General features: G+C 41.2%; 1 protein-coding gene across 1 annotated transcript in view; it reads left to right on the forward strand.

The window, feature by feature from the left end:
• The first annotated feature begins 2,720 nt into the window (after positions 1 to 2,720).
• Positions 2,721 to 12,195, forward strand: part of FGD5 (FYVE, RhoGEF and PH domain containing 5) — a 247,396-nt gene continuing 237,921 nt past the window's right edge. Inside the window, exon 1 of the mRNA XM_082265544.1 lies at positions 2,721 to 2,994. Within this exon, the coding sequence (XP_082121670.1) occupies positions 2,985 to 2,994 (10 nt within the window). The 5' untranslated portion in view covers positions 2,721 to 2,984. The remainder of the gene's footprint in view (positions 2,995 to 12,195) is intronic.

The following is a 12,195-nucleotide window of genomic DNA, read 5'->3' on the forward strand; positions in this document are numbered from 1 at the left end:
TTATATATGTGATATATACCAGATGACCACCCTTTATTTCTCTGACTATATCTGTATTAGTATGTGCAATAATTGTGTTCTGATTGATCTGTATGCCATATTATTGGGTTGTATGGTCACTTACAATCCTTGTCAATAAAAAAGTTTTGATTTAAAAAAAAAAGAAAACTGTCTAAATTCAGGTCTTGGAAAAAGAAAAAATTCCCCTGGGTGCGGGACTTTTTAGGCAAAAGACCATCAACAAAGTAAAGGTATAGGCATGAATGTAAAAAATATGTATATAAATTTATTAAGGACATAAAAAATTATAAATGACATACAGTAAAAAACGATACATAGGATATGCAGTATAAATACATCATTGAGGAAACATGAGGAGCGAGAGCATATGTAGTCTCCCTAATTCAGAACTGACGCGTTTCGGGTGAAACCCTTTGTCCAAAGGTCAATCGGGGTACAATTCTAAGTATGGATGGAGAGAGTACAAATTAGTTTAGTTTCATAGTACCAAACTTTATACAGTAAGAAAAAATATACATTGCATTTGTCATCTCATAGAATATCTAGAATAGTGAGAATACATAAAGGTATATATACGCACCGCTCGCCAAGTTTCCAGATGCTTTTGGGCGCATATACAGGAAGCTGCCGCGGTTTGAATGACCCACGGCGCTAAGTGGAGGCGCAGAAAGGGGGAAGGCGAAGAAAAAAAACCCCAAAGACCAAAGGGAAAGGGGGGTTTGGGGGGCCAGCAAGAGTTAAATCAAGTAAAGGTTATTTTGCAACTTATTAGTGGAGTTTGTTACGTTTTAAATTCAGGTCTTAGGCTGATAATACATGTTTCAATCCTCTTGTACAATTTTTCTTTAGATTTACCAAAACCATAGTTTTGCTTTCTTTTAGTGCCGGTTCACATTTGTGCAATCACAGAGATCGCATGTAATTCGGAGCGCACTGCTCCTAAAATACATGCGATCTCTGTGCGCTGCAAATTCAGCCATACAGTTTGTATGGCTGAATTTGCACCACAATCGCACCTAACTCGCACAGGACCCTTTTTTTGGTCCGCAGCAGAATCGGATCGCATGGTGGTTCACACTAGTGCAATCCGATTCTGTGCGAACTTACAGATCACACTGCAATATGCGATCTGATCTGGGGGTGTCGTTAACTTTTAATTGACACCCCCAGGTTATTGCATATGGCAGTGTGAACTGCTAGGGGTGCGGATGCGATGCGGGAACACGCTGTATATTCGCAGCGTTCCCGCTTTGCAGAAATGTGAACCGGTACTTAGGCTGGCCATACATTATTCAATTCTCTTGTACAATTTTTTTTTTATTTACAAAACCATAGTTTTGCTTTCTTTAGGGTTTTGTTCACTTTTGTTGCCAGCGGTTTAGACATTTAGGGTCCATTCACACTAGCGCGACATGTCAGGCGACTTGGTCGCCTGACAAGTCGCGGTCGGTCGCTCGCCATTGAATAGTACAGGACCCGTTCTAATAGGAGTGACACAAGTCGCTCCGACTTAGAAAAAGGGTCCTGTACTACTTTGGGGCGACCTGGAGGCGACTTGCATTGACTTCAATTATATGAGCGTGCACCGCGACTTCACAGGTCGCCCCACAAAATCCTGTCGCGCCAGTCTGAATGGGCTGTAATGGCTGTGTGTTGAGTTATTTTGAGGGGACAGCAAATTTACACTGTTATACAAGCTGTACACTCACTACTTTACATAGTAGCAAAGTGTCATTTCTTCAGTGTTGTCACATGAAAAGATTTGAGGGGTGTACTCACTTTTGTGAGATACTGTGTGTGTGTATGTATGTATGTGTATATATATATATATATATATATATATATATATATATATATATATATATATATATATATATGTGTGTATATATATATATATATATATATATATATATATGTATATGTATATATATATATATATATATATATATATATATGTATATGTGTATATATATATATATATATATATATATATATATATATATATATATGTATATATATATGTGTATATGTATATGTATATGTATGTATATATATATATATATATATATATGTATATATGTATATATGTGTGTATATAAATATATGTGTGTGTGTATATATATATATATATATATATATGTATAATATGTATATATATATATATATATGCTATTAAATAAATTATAATATATTATAATATATCTTTTTGCTATTTAATAAATTTATATATCTTGGTTGCTTTGTGCAGTTTTCTCTTTCCTCTGTTTTGCTTTGTTTTATATCCTTTTGAACCCAATCCACTTTTTTTCAGGCTGTTCTTATTTCTGCATTATTGTATTCACTTGTTTATACTGTTTTGATATATATATATATATATATATATATATATATATATATATATATATATATATATATATATATATATATACAGCTCTATAGTATTCAGTGAACAGTAAGCTAGGGGACAAAATGCACCAACCTCTCCAAAACAACTAGAGGGATAGGTGATGTTAAATTGCTATACCCCAAAAATGGGCAAGTAAAAAAAAATGCCCCCCCCCCCCCTTTCAGAAGCAGATTCAGCATTGGGCTCTGTCTGCACCATCCATACCCCCCTTCCTCCCTCTAACAATGCACAATGGAAGTTGGCAGGGATCGCATAGCGCTGTAGGTGCAGAGGGTAGTCACAAGCATCGCCCCAGCGCTGGGTGGGAAGGGGGTTGTCAGACACGTGACCCCCCCTCTGGAATAGAAGCTGGGATTGTCTCTTGAAGGCTCTGTCCTTGTGTGGATGTGCTGGGTCCTGCAGGAAGGGACATGCTGCAATCTCAGCGCTAGCAGCCCGCAGCCTGCCCAATGCTGACACTCAGCTGACACTGCTGCTGTCGGGGTTCAGTGAGCCCAGAGGATGGTCTGAGTATAGGGGACTGCTGGGGACTGCTGCAACTTCTCTGCACAGGAAGATGAGCACAGGTAAGTGACCACAGCAATGCTGCATCCTCTGACACTGCCTGTGTGCCCATCATAGAATGGGGGAGGTTATAGTGCTTGGATGGATTCATGCAAAATCCAGCAGCTGTAGAAGTATCAGGACATGCTGGGATTTACAGTCCCACAACAGCTGGAGAGGCTAGCTTGTAGGAAACTGCTTTGTATTGTCATAAGCCGACAATATAACACTGCTACTCCCCAGGCATTACAGCAGTTGTTTTAGCATTAGGTTGTAATTGCTTCCACTGGTTTTATGTAGGAGAGTGTTTGTGCTGTATAGTACTAATCCCTGCTATTGTATATGACTGATTATAGGGTTCTAATAGATCAGGGGTCCCTCTGGGCACACAGGTATACCAGTTTTTGTGCTGTATGGTACTAATGTATATATGCCATTGTATGAGTTAATTCAGAGGTAGTTCTAGGGTCCTAATAGACCAAGGGTCCCTCTGGGCACACAGGTATAAAAGTGCCTTTGATGTATGGTACTACTGTAATCCCTGCCATTGTATAGGACTGATTCTAGGGTCCGAATAGACCAGGGGCCCCTCTGGGCACACAGGTATAAAAGTGCCTTTGCTGTATGGTACTAATCCCTGCCATTGTATAGGGCTGATTCTAGGGTCCTAATAGACCAGGGACCCCTCTGGGCACACAGGTATAAAAGTACCTTTGCTGTATAGTACTAATCCATGCCATTGTATAGGACTGATTCTAGGGTTATAATAGATCAGGGACCCCTTTGGGCACACAGGTATATCAGTTTTTGTGCTGTATGGTACTAATGTATATATGTCATTGTATGAGATGACTCATTCAGTAGTTCTATGGTCCTAATAGACCAGGGGTCCCTTTGGGCACACAGCTATAAAAGTGTCATTGCTGTATGGTACTAATCCCTGCCATTGTATTGGGCTGATCCAAGGGTCAGAATAGACCAGGGACCCCTCTGGGCACACAGGTATAAAAGTGCTTGTACTGTATGGTGCTAACATATATATGCCTTTATATAGAGCGTTAACTCAGAGGTAGTTCTAGGGTCCTAATAGACAAAGGGTCCCTCTGGGCGCACAGCTATAAAAGTGCCTTTGCTGTATAGTACTAATCCCTGCCATTGTAAAGGGCTGATCCTAGGGACCTAATGGACCAGGGGCCCCTCTGGGCACACAGGTATAAAAGTGCTTGTGCTGTATGGTGCTAACATATATATGCCTTTGTATAGAAATTTAACTCAGAGGTAGTTCTAGGGTCCTAATAGACAAAGGGTCCCTCTGAGCACACAGGTATGAAAGTGCCTTTGCTGTAGTACTAATCCCTGCCATTGTATTGGGCTGATCCTAGGGTCATATTAGAACAGGGCCCCTCTGGGCACACAGGTATACCAGTGCTTGTGCTGTATGGTACTAACATATATGCCTTTGTATAGTGAGTTAACTCAGAGATAGTTCTAGGGTCCTAATAGACCAGGGGCCCCACTGGGCACACAGGTATAAAAGTACCTTTGCTGTATGGTACTAATCCCTGCCATTGTATAGGGCTAATTCTAGGGTCCTAATAGACCAGGGGCCCCTCTGGGCACACAAGTATATTAGGTGCTTGTGCTGTATGATACGAATGTATTTAAGTCATTGTATAGTAAGTTAACTCACAGGTAGTTCTATGGTCCTAAAAGACCAGGGGCCCCTCTGAGCACACAGGTATACAAGTGTTTATGCTGTATGCTACTAATCCCTGTCATTCTGGGGTTCTAATAGACCAGGGGCCCCTCTAGGCACAAAAGTAAAGCATTGCTTGTATGGTACTAATCTATATATGTCATTGTCAGAGTTAACTCAGATGTAGTCCTAGGGTCCTAATAGATCAGGGGCCCCTCTGGGCATACAGGTATAGCAGTGCTTGTGCTGTATGTTACTAACCTATATAAGTCATTATATACTGAGTTAACTCAAAGGTAGTTTTAGGGTCCTAATAGATCAGGGGCCCCTCTGGGCACACAGCTATATCATTGTATTTTGCTGTTTGGTACTAATTTATGTTCTTGTATATTGAGTTAGCTCAAAGATAGCTCTAGGGTCCTAAAAGATCACATTCTAATGTTGAGGGGTTGGTAGGATGCCATGATGACGACTTTGGATCTAATCTAACCCCAATACAATCTTTTTTTAACTGGACAGAAATGAATTGCTTTAAAATGTCACATTATGACAAAATAATCAATAGATGGATTGAAAATTCGATAAATGCGCATCTATTATCATTTTTAATTATGTTTTATTATTATTATTATTTATTAATATTTTTATTATTATTTAGTATTATGTTTTATTATAAATCATTCATTTTTTTATTATTATTTAGTATTATTTTTTATTATAATTTATTAATTTTTTATTATTATTTAGTATTATGTTTGTTATTATTTACTATTGTTTTTAATGGACTAAAAAGTAGCTAAAGAAATAGATACAATGTTTCAAAACTGTATAATACATGGAATCATCTCCATATCCTTTGACCTGGGGCACTCAGACCTGAGGCACTCAGCAGAAGACCCTGGGGCAAGTGCCCTGGGTGCCATGGTCTAGAAACACCCCTTCATAGACGATACAGGGTCTGTTTATAGATCGTTTCACCCAAGATTCACTTAACTTTCACCCAAGATTGCCACATTTGCTAATTAAATCCTATGTGAATCTTGGGTGAAAACACTGACGTTCTGTGCAGTCTATAGATTCTGTAATACAAATCAACAATATTTTTAGTTTTTTACCACTTTTTAAGAAAGGAATCTATTATTACGCCTGTTCTTTTTTTTTTTTTTTTAGCATATAGATTGTCAGCTCTGTCACTAGTCTTATTCTTTATTCATCAAGAATACTTAGATTGCTTTGTGTAAGCAATCAGTTGTATTGATCTGTTGTTGATATATTAGGCTGTATTTTAACATTTGCACAAGATATACTGCGCAAACTGTTGGCGCTATATAAATCCTGTATAATAAATAAAAGTATATAAGGTTTTGTTATACAGCCTTGACAAATACATATTCTTCTGTCCTACTGCTGGGTCAAGCCCTTGTCTATGTGGATAGAAGTATAGATGTTTAATGATCTCTGTTTTTCGAAACTGCTAAATGCACTTTTTATGTGCAAAATCTGTAGCTGATTATACTAAAGGATAGCCAAGGGATTGATTTATTGATGATGGGACATGTTATAAATTGATTTTGTACTATATTATAGCAATCTGACTGATTAGAGATACAGACTTAGTACACTGTTCCTAAATGGATAGATAGATAGATAGATAGATAGATAGATAGATAGATAGATAGATAGATAGATAGATAGATAGATAGATAGATAGATAGATAGATAGATAGATAGATAGATAGATAGATAGATAGATAGATAGATAGATAGATAGATGTAAGTATAATATTTTTTTATGCCTTTTTATATTATGTTTGTATTTTATTATGGTGCATTTTCTTTGCATCAGTTCTATAACTTCTCTGCGACATTTGCATATTCTCTATCAGGCAGTGTAACACAACATAACACGGTACAAAGGGGCCCTTTATGGTTAAAATTGAATTTGCACAGCGCACTCCAAGGCTCATTTATCCAACTATACACACTGGATCAATTCTTAATGACACAGGTGCACCACTTAAACCAAAACCATCAATCCCAATTCATGGATGGTAGATGGAGCTGTAAGCATGAGAGTTGACCAGAAGGGGGCAGCATGGTCGCAGTGAGGACTTTTGCTGTACTTTGTCATCCTCAGGACAGAGCCTGTGAGTGTGTCCCTGAGATTAGGGAGTGGGTCACAGTAACAGGATGTGGCCTACAGATCCATTTCTTCCTTCCTGCCATTGCTAACAGTTTCTGGAGTCTTTTTAACCCTTCCGCTGCCCATGACACCAAGCTGCATTGGATTGTAGAAGCGGTAGTGCAGTCATGTCAATCTAATTGGGGGCCAGCAATGTATTTTCCTTAAAATACAATTTATAGCTGTACAAAACCAATGCCGCTCCTGTAACAAACAAAAAAAAAAAAAAAAAAGTTCCTGTAATGATATCTCTTCTGTAAATATATATTTTTGATTGCACGCTCCTATGAGCAAGGTCCTCCTAACCAGTGCTGGGGCAAGGGGTGGGCAAGAGGAGCGGCTGCCCTGGGCACTGTGGAATCATGTGAGGGTTGGGGGCACCACAAGGAGATTGAGGGGAGGGGATTTGTGTTGGGAGGGAAAATTTGGGGGGGGGGGGGTAAGAATTTTGTTAGGTGGGGAAATTTGGGGAGGTAAGCTAGGAGTGGTGATTTGGGGGTGGGGGGGGGGATTTTTTTGTGTTGAGAGGAGAGATGGAGGAAGAAGATTTGTGCTAGGATTGGGGGGGGGGGGGGGTTGTGCTAGAAAAGGTAATATGGCAGAGTGGGGGGTTTTCTATAGGAAGGGGATTTTCTAGGAGGGGACATTTTCTATAGGGGAGATATTTGTTTTACTTGGGATAATTGGGGGCATTTATGCTAGGAGGGGACATTTTTAGGGGGGGGGGGTTAAAGCTAAAGGGTTGTTTTCAGAGGAGAGATGGGGGAAGAGGATTTGTGCTAGGATGGGGGACTTGGGGGGGGGGGGGGGTTTGGAGGTTGTGCTGGAAAAGGTACAAAGTATTATGATGGGGGTTGGATTTGTGCTGGGAGGTGACATTTTTTTTATAGGAGAGGGATTTGTGTTAGTAGGGATGATGTGGGGGCATTTGTGCTAGGGGGGCAATTTGGAGGGGCCGGGGGGGGGGGGGGTTGAGCTAAGATGGGAGATTGGAGGAGGGGAATTTTTGCTGGTAGGGGGGATTTGGTGTGGGGGTAGAGGATTTGTGCTCGGAGGGGAAATTGAGGGGTAGAGGACTTGTGCTTGGAGTGGGGATTTTTTTTTGGGGGGGGGGGGGGATTGTGCTGGGAGCATATGTGGAATGAGAGGATTTCAGCTAAGCATTCAGATAAGCGCTCAATTTCTTTTGGGGGGAGGAGATTATGATTTGGAGGGGGGGTTGTGTTGAGAGGAGAGATGGGGGATGAGGATTTGTGCTAGGATGAGGGACTTGGGGGGGGGGGCTGGAGGGTGTGCTAGAAAAGGTATTATGAAGGGGGTTGGGGGGGATTTGTGCTAGGAGGCGACATTTTCTTGGGGGGGGGGGGGATTTGTGATCAGAGGGGAAATTGAGGGGTAGAGGACTTGTGCTAGGAGTGGGGATTTTTTTTTTTTGGGGGGGGGGGGGGATTGGGCTGGGAGCATATGTGGCATGAGAGGATTTCAGCTAAGCATGCAGATGAGCGCACAATTTTTTGTGGGGAGGGGATTTTTGCTGTTTACTGTTTGACTATGTATTATGAACTACTGGTTCTGAAGGCAGAAGGTTTTTTTTTAATCTTAATGCATTCTTTGCATTAAAATAAAAAAAAACCTTCTGTGTGCAGCAGCCCCCCTAATACTTACCTGAGCCCCATCTCGATCCAGCGATATTGCACGAGAGAGCTGTCCGGGACTCTTCCTCCTCATTGGCTGAGACAGGCACCATTGGCTCCCGCTGCTGTCAATCAAAGTCAGTGAGCCATTGAGGAGAGAGAGGGGGCGGGGCCGATCCGCAGCTCTGTGTCTGAATGGACACACAGAGCAGCAGCCCAGCTCGGGTGCCCCCATAGCAAGCTGGTTGCTGTGGGTGACACTCGGCAGGAGTAGGAGCCAGGAGCGCCGCTAGGGGACCCGAGAAGAGGAGGATCGGGGCTGCTCTGTGCAAAACCATTACAGAGAGCAGGCAAGTATGACATGTTTGTTATATTTAAACTAGAGATGCAACAAAATTTCAGGGGGGGAGGGGGGAAACATATCGGCCGAAAATGGTGTTATCTGCATTTTGCTCATAAGAGAAAAAGGTGCCGATAACGGCGCCGAATACGCACGCAATTTTGCCGGACTTTGCTGTGATTCTGCTGCGATTTTACTGTGCTCATGGTTTGTTTTTCATAGGTTATGTGACTCAAAAACCGCATCAATAAACTTGACACAAGTGCATTATTGAGGCGTTCTTGCTGCGTTTTCAATGCATTTCAATGGGGAGGTGCGTTTTTTTTAACTGGCCAAAAGTGCAGCAAGCTACGAAAGTGCAACGGACCAGTGTGAAGACATACAGTATCTCACAAAAGTGAGTACGCCCCTCACATTATTGGAAATATTTTATTCTATCTTTTCTTGTGACAACACTGAAAAAATGACACTTTGCTACAATGTAAAGTAGTGAGTGTACAGATTGTATAACAGTGTAAATTTACTGTCCCCTCAAAATAACTCAACACACAGCCATTAATGTCTAAACCGCTGGCAACATAAGTGAGTACACCCCTAAGTGAAAATGTCCAATTGTGCCTATTTAGCCATTTTCCCTCCCCGGTGTCATGTGACTCGTTAGTGTTACAAGGTCTCAGGTGTGAGTGGGGAGCAGGTGTGTTACATTTGGTGTTATCGCTCTCACTCTCTCATACTGGTCACTGGAAGTTCAACATGGCACCTCATGGCAAAGAACTCTCTGAGGATCTAAAAAAGAATTGTTGCTCTACATAAAGATGGCCTAGGCTATAAGAAGATTGCCAAGACCCTGAAACTGAGCTGCAGCACAGTGGCCAAGACCATACAGCTGTTTAACAGGACAGGTTCCACTCAGAACAGGCCTCGCCATGGTCGACCATAGCTGTTGAGTGCACGTGCTCAGCGTCATATCCAGAGGTTGTCTTTGGGAAATAGACGTATGAGTGCTGCCAGCATTGCTGCAGAGGTTGAAGGGGTGGGGGGTCAGCCTGTCAGTGCTCAGACCATACACCACACACTGAATCAAATTGGTCTGCATGGCTGTCGTTCGTCCAAGAAGGAAGCCTCTTCTAAAGATGATGCAGAAGAAAGTCTGCAAACAGTTTGCTGAAGACAAGCAGACTAAGGACATGGATTACTGGAACCATCTCCTGTGCTCTGATGAGACCAAGATAAACTTATTTGGGTCAGATGGTGTCAGGCGTGTGTGGCGGCAACCAGGTGAGGAGTACAAAGACAAGTGTGTCTTGCCTACAGTGAAGTATGGTGGTGGGAGTGTCATGGTCTGGGGCTGCATGAGTGCTGCTGGCACTGGGGAGCTACAGTTCATTGAGGGAACCATGAATGCCAACATGTACTGTGACATACTGAAGCAGAGCATGATCCCCTCCCTTCAGAGACTGGGCCGCAGGGCAGTATTCCAACATGATAACGACCCCAAACACCTCCAAGACGACCACTGCCTTGCTAAAGAAGCTGAGGGTAAAGGTGATGGACTGGCCAAGCATGTCTCCAGACCTAAACCCTATTGAGCATCTGTGGGGCATCCTCAAACAGAAGGTGGAGGAGCGCAAGGTCTCTAACATCCACCAGCTCTGTGATGTCATCATGGGGGAGGGGAAGAGGACTCCAGTGGCAACCTGTGAAGCTCTGGTGAACTCCATGCCCAAGAGGGTTAAGGCAGTGCTGGAAAATAATGGTGGCCTCACAAAATATTGTCACTTTGGGCCCAATTTGGACATTGTCACTTAGGGGTGTACTCACTTTTGTTGCCAGCGGTTTAGACATTAATTGCTGTGTGTTGAGTTATTTTGAGGGGACAGCAAATTTACAATGTTATACAAGCTGTACACTCACTACTTTACATTGTAGCAAAGTGTCATTTCTTCAGTGTTGTCACAAGAAAAGATAGAATAAAATATTTACAAAAATGTGAGGGGTGTACTTACTTTTGTGAGATACTGAACATAGAATTTAAAGGGATGCATTTTTCTTGAGCTTTTTTTGCTCTAAAGGTGCCGATAGTGGCCGCCAATAAATTCATATTCATTTAAATTCATAATAATATTTGAAAAGTCGAATATAAAAAAATTGCATATAAATATATATATATATATATATATATATATATATATATATATATATATTTATAAAAAATTGCATTTTCAGTTTCGGTTTTCGGCCAAGTGCATCCTGCATTTTCGTTTTAGTTTTCGGCACCAAAATTTCGCATTGGAGTGTAGTGCCCTCTGAAGAGCGATCTGCATTCAGATCACTTTTCAAAGGTTATTTGACAGGCAGTAAAGAGGCATTATATTGCCCCCCCCCCCACAGATTTAACCCTATAATGCCACATTACAGTGCCCCAATTGTGTGCATTGCATTGCACTTAATGCACTTGTCGACGCTTTATACCCTGAGTTAAAAATGCTATGACTCCAGCAGCTCAGCCACCTGTTTTTACTGCCCCAAACCTCCTGTCTGAAAGAGACCAATGTAAACTGTATGCAGTGCGGCACGATGCCAAAGTTACAAAAAATAGATTTTAGGTTTACGTACATTTCAATATTTTGAGGATGGTCATATGACATCTGAAAATTTATAAGGTGAGAATTATGGTGTAACTCCGACATCTTTGGATTGTCGTTTGTTATAAAATGGAGATTACAGTTACAATGTTCCACTTATAAAATGTTGGGTGAATATACACTGCTCAAAAAAATGAAAGGAACACTTTGAAAATACATCAGATCTCAATGGGGAAAAATCTCATGCTGGATATTTATACTGGTATGGAATGGGTAATGTGTTAGAATTTATACTGGTATGGAATGGGTAATGTGTTAGAATTTATACTGGTATGGAATGGGTAAGGTTTAAGGATCTATACTGGTATGGACTGGGTAATGTGTTAGGATCTATACTGGAATGGACTGGGTAATGTGTTAGGATCTATACTGGTATGGACTGGGTAAAGTGTTAGGGTCTATACTGGTATGGACTGGGTAATGTGTTAGAATTTATACTGGTATGGGCTCAGCTGGGTAATGTGTTAGGATCTATACTGCAATGGAATGGGTAATGTGTTAGGAATCAGGATCTATACTGGTATGAACTGGGTAATGTGTTAGGATCTATACTGGTATGGACTGGGTAATGTGTTAGGATCTATACTGGTATGGGACTGGGTAATGTGTTGGAATTTATACTGGTATGGACTGGGTAATGTGTTAGGATCTATACTGGTATGGACTGGGTAATGTGTTAGGATCTATACTGGTATGGACTGGGTAATGTGTTAGGAAGGAAAGGATG

The sequence above is a fragment of the Pelophylax lessonae genome (genome assembly GCF_965119305.1).
Source record: "Pelophylax lessonae genome assembly, chromosome: 8".
Lineage (NCBI taxonomy): Eukaryota > Metazoa > Chordata > Amphibia > Anura > Ranidae > Pelophylax > Pelophylax lessonae.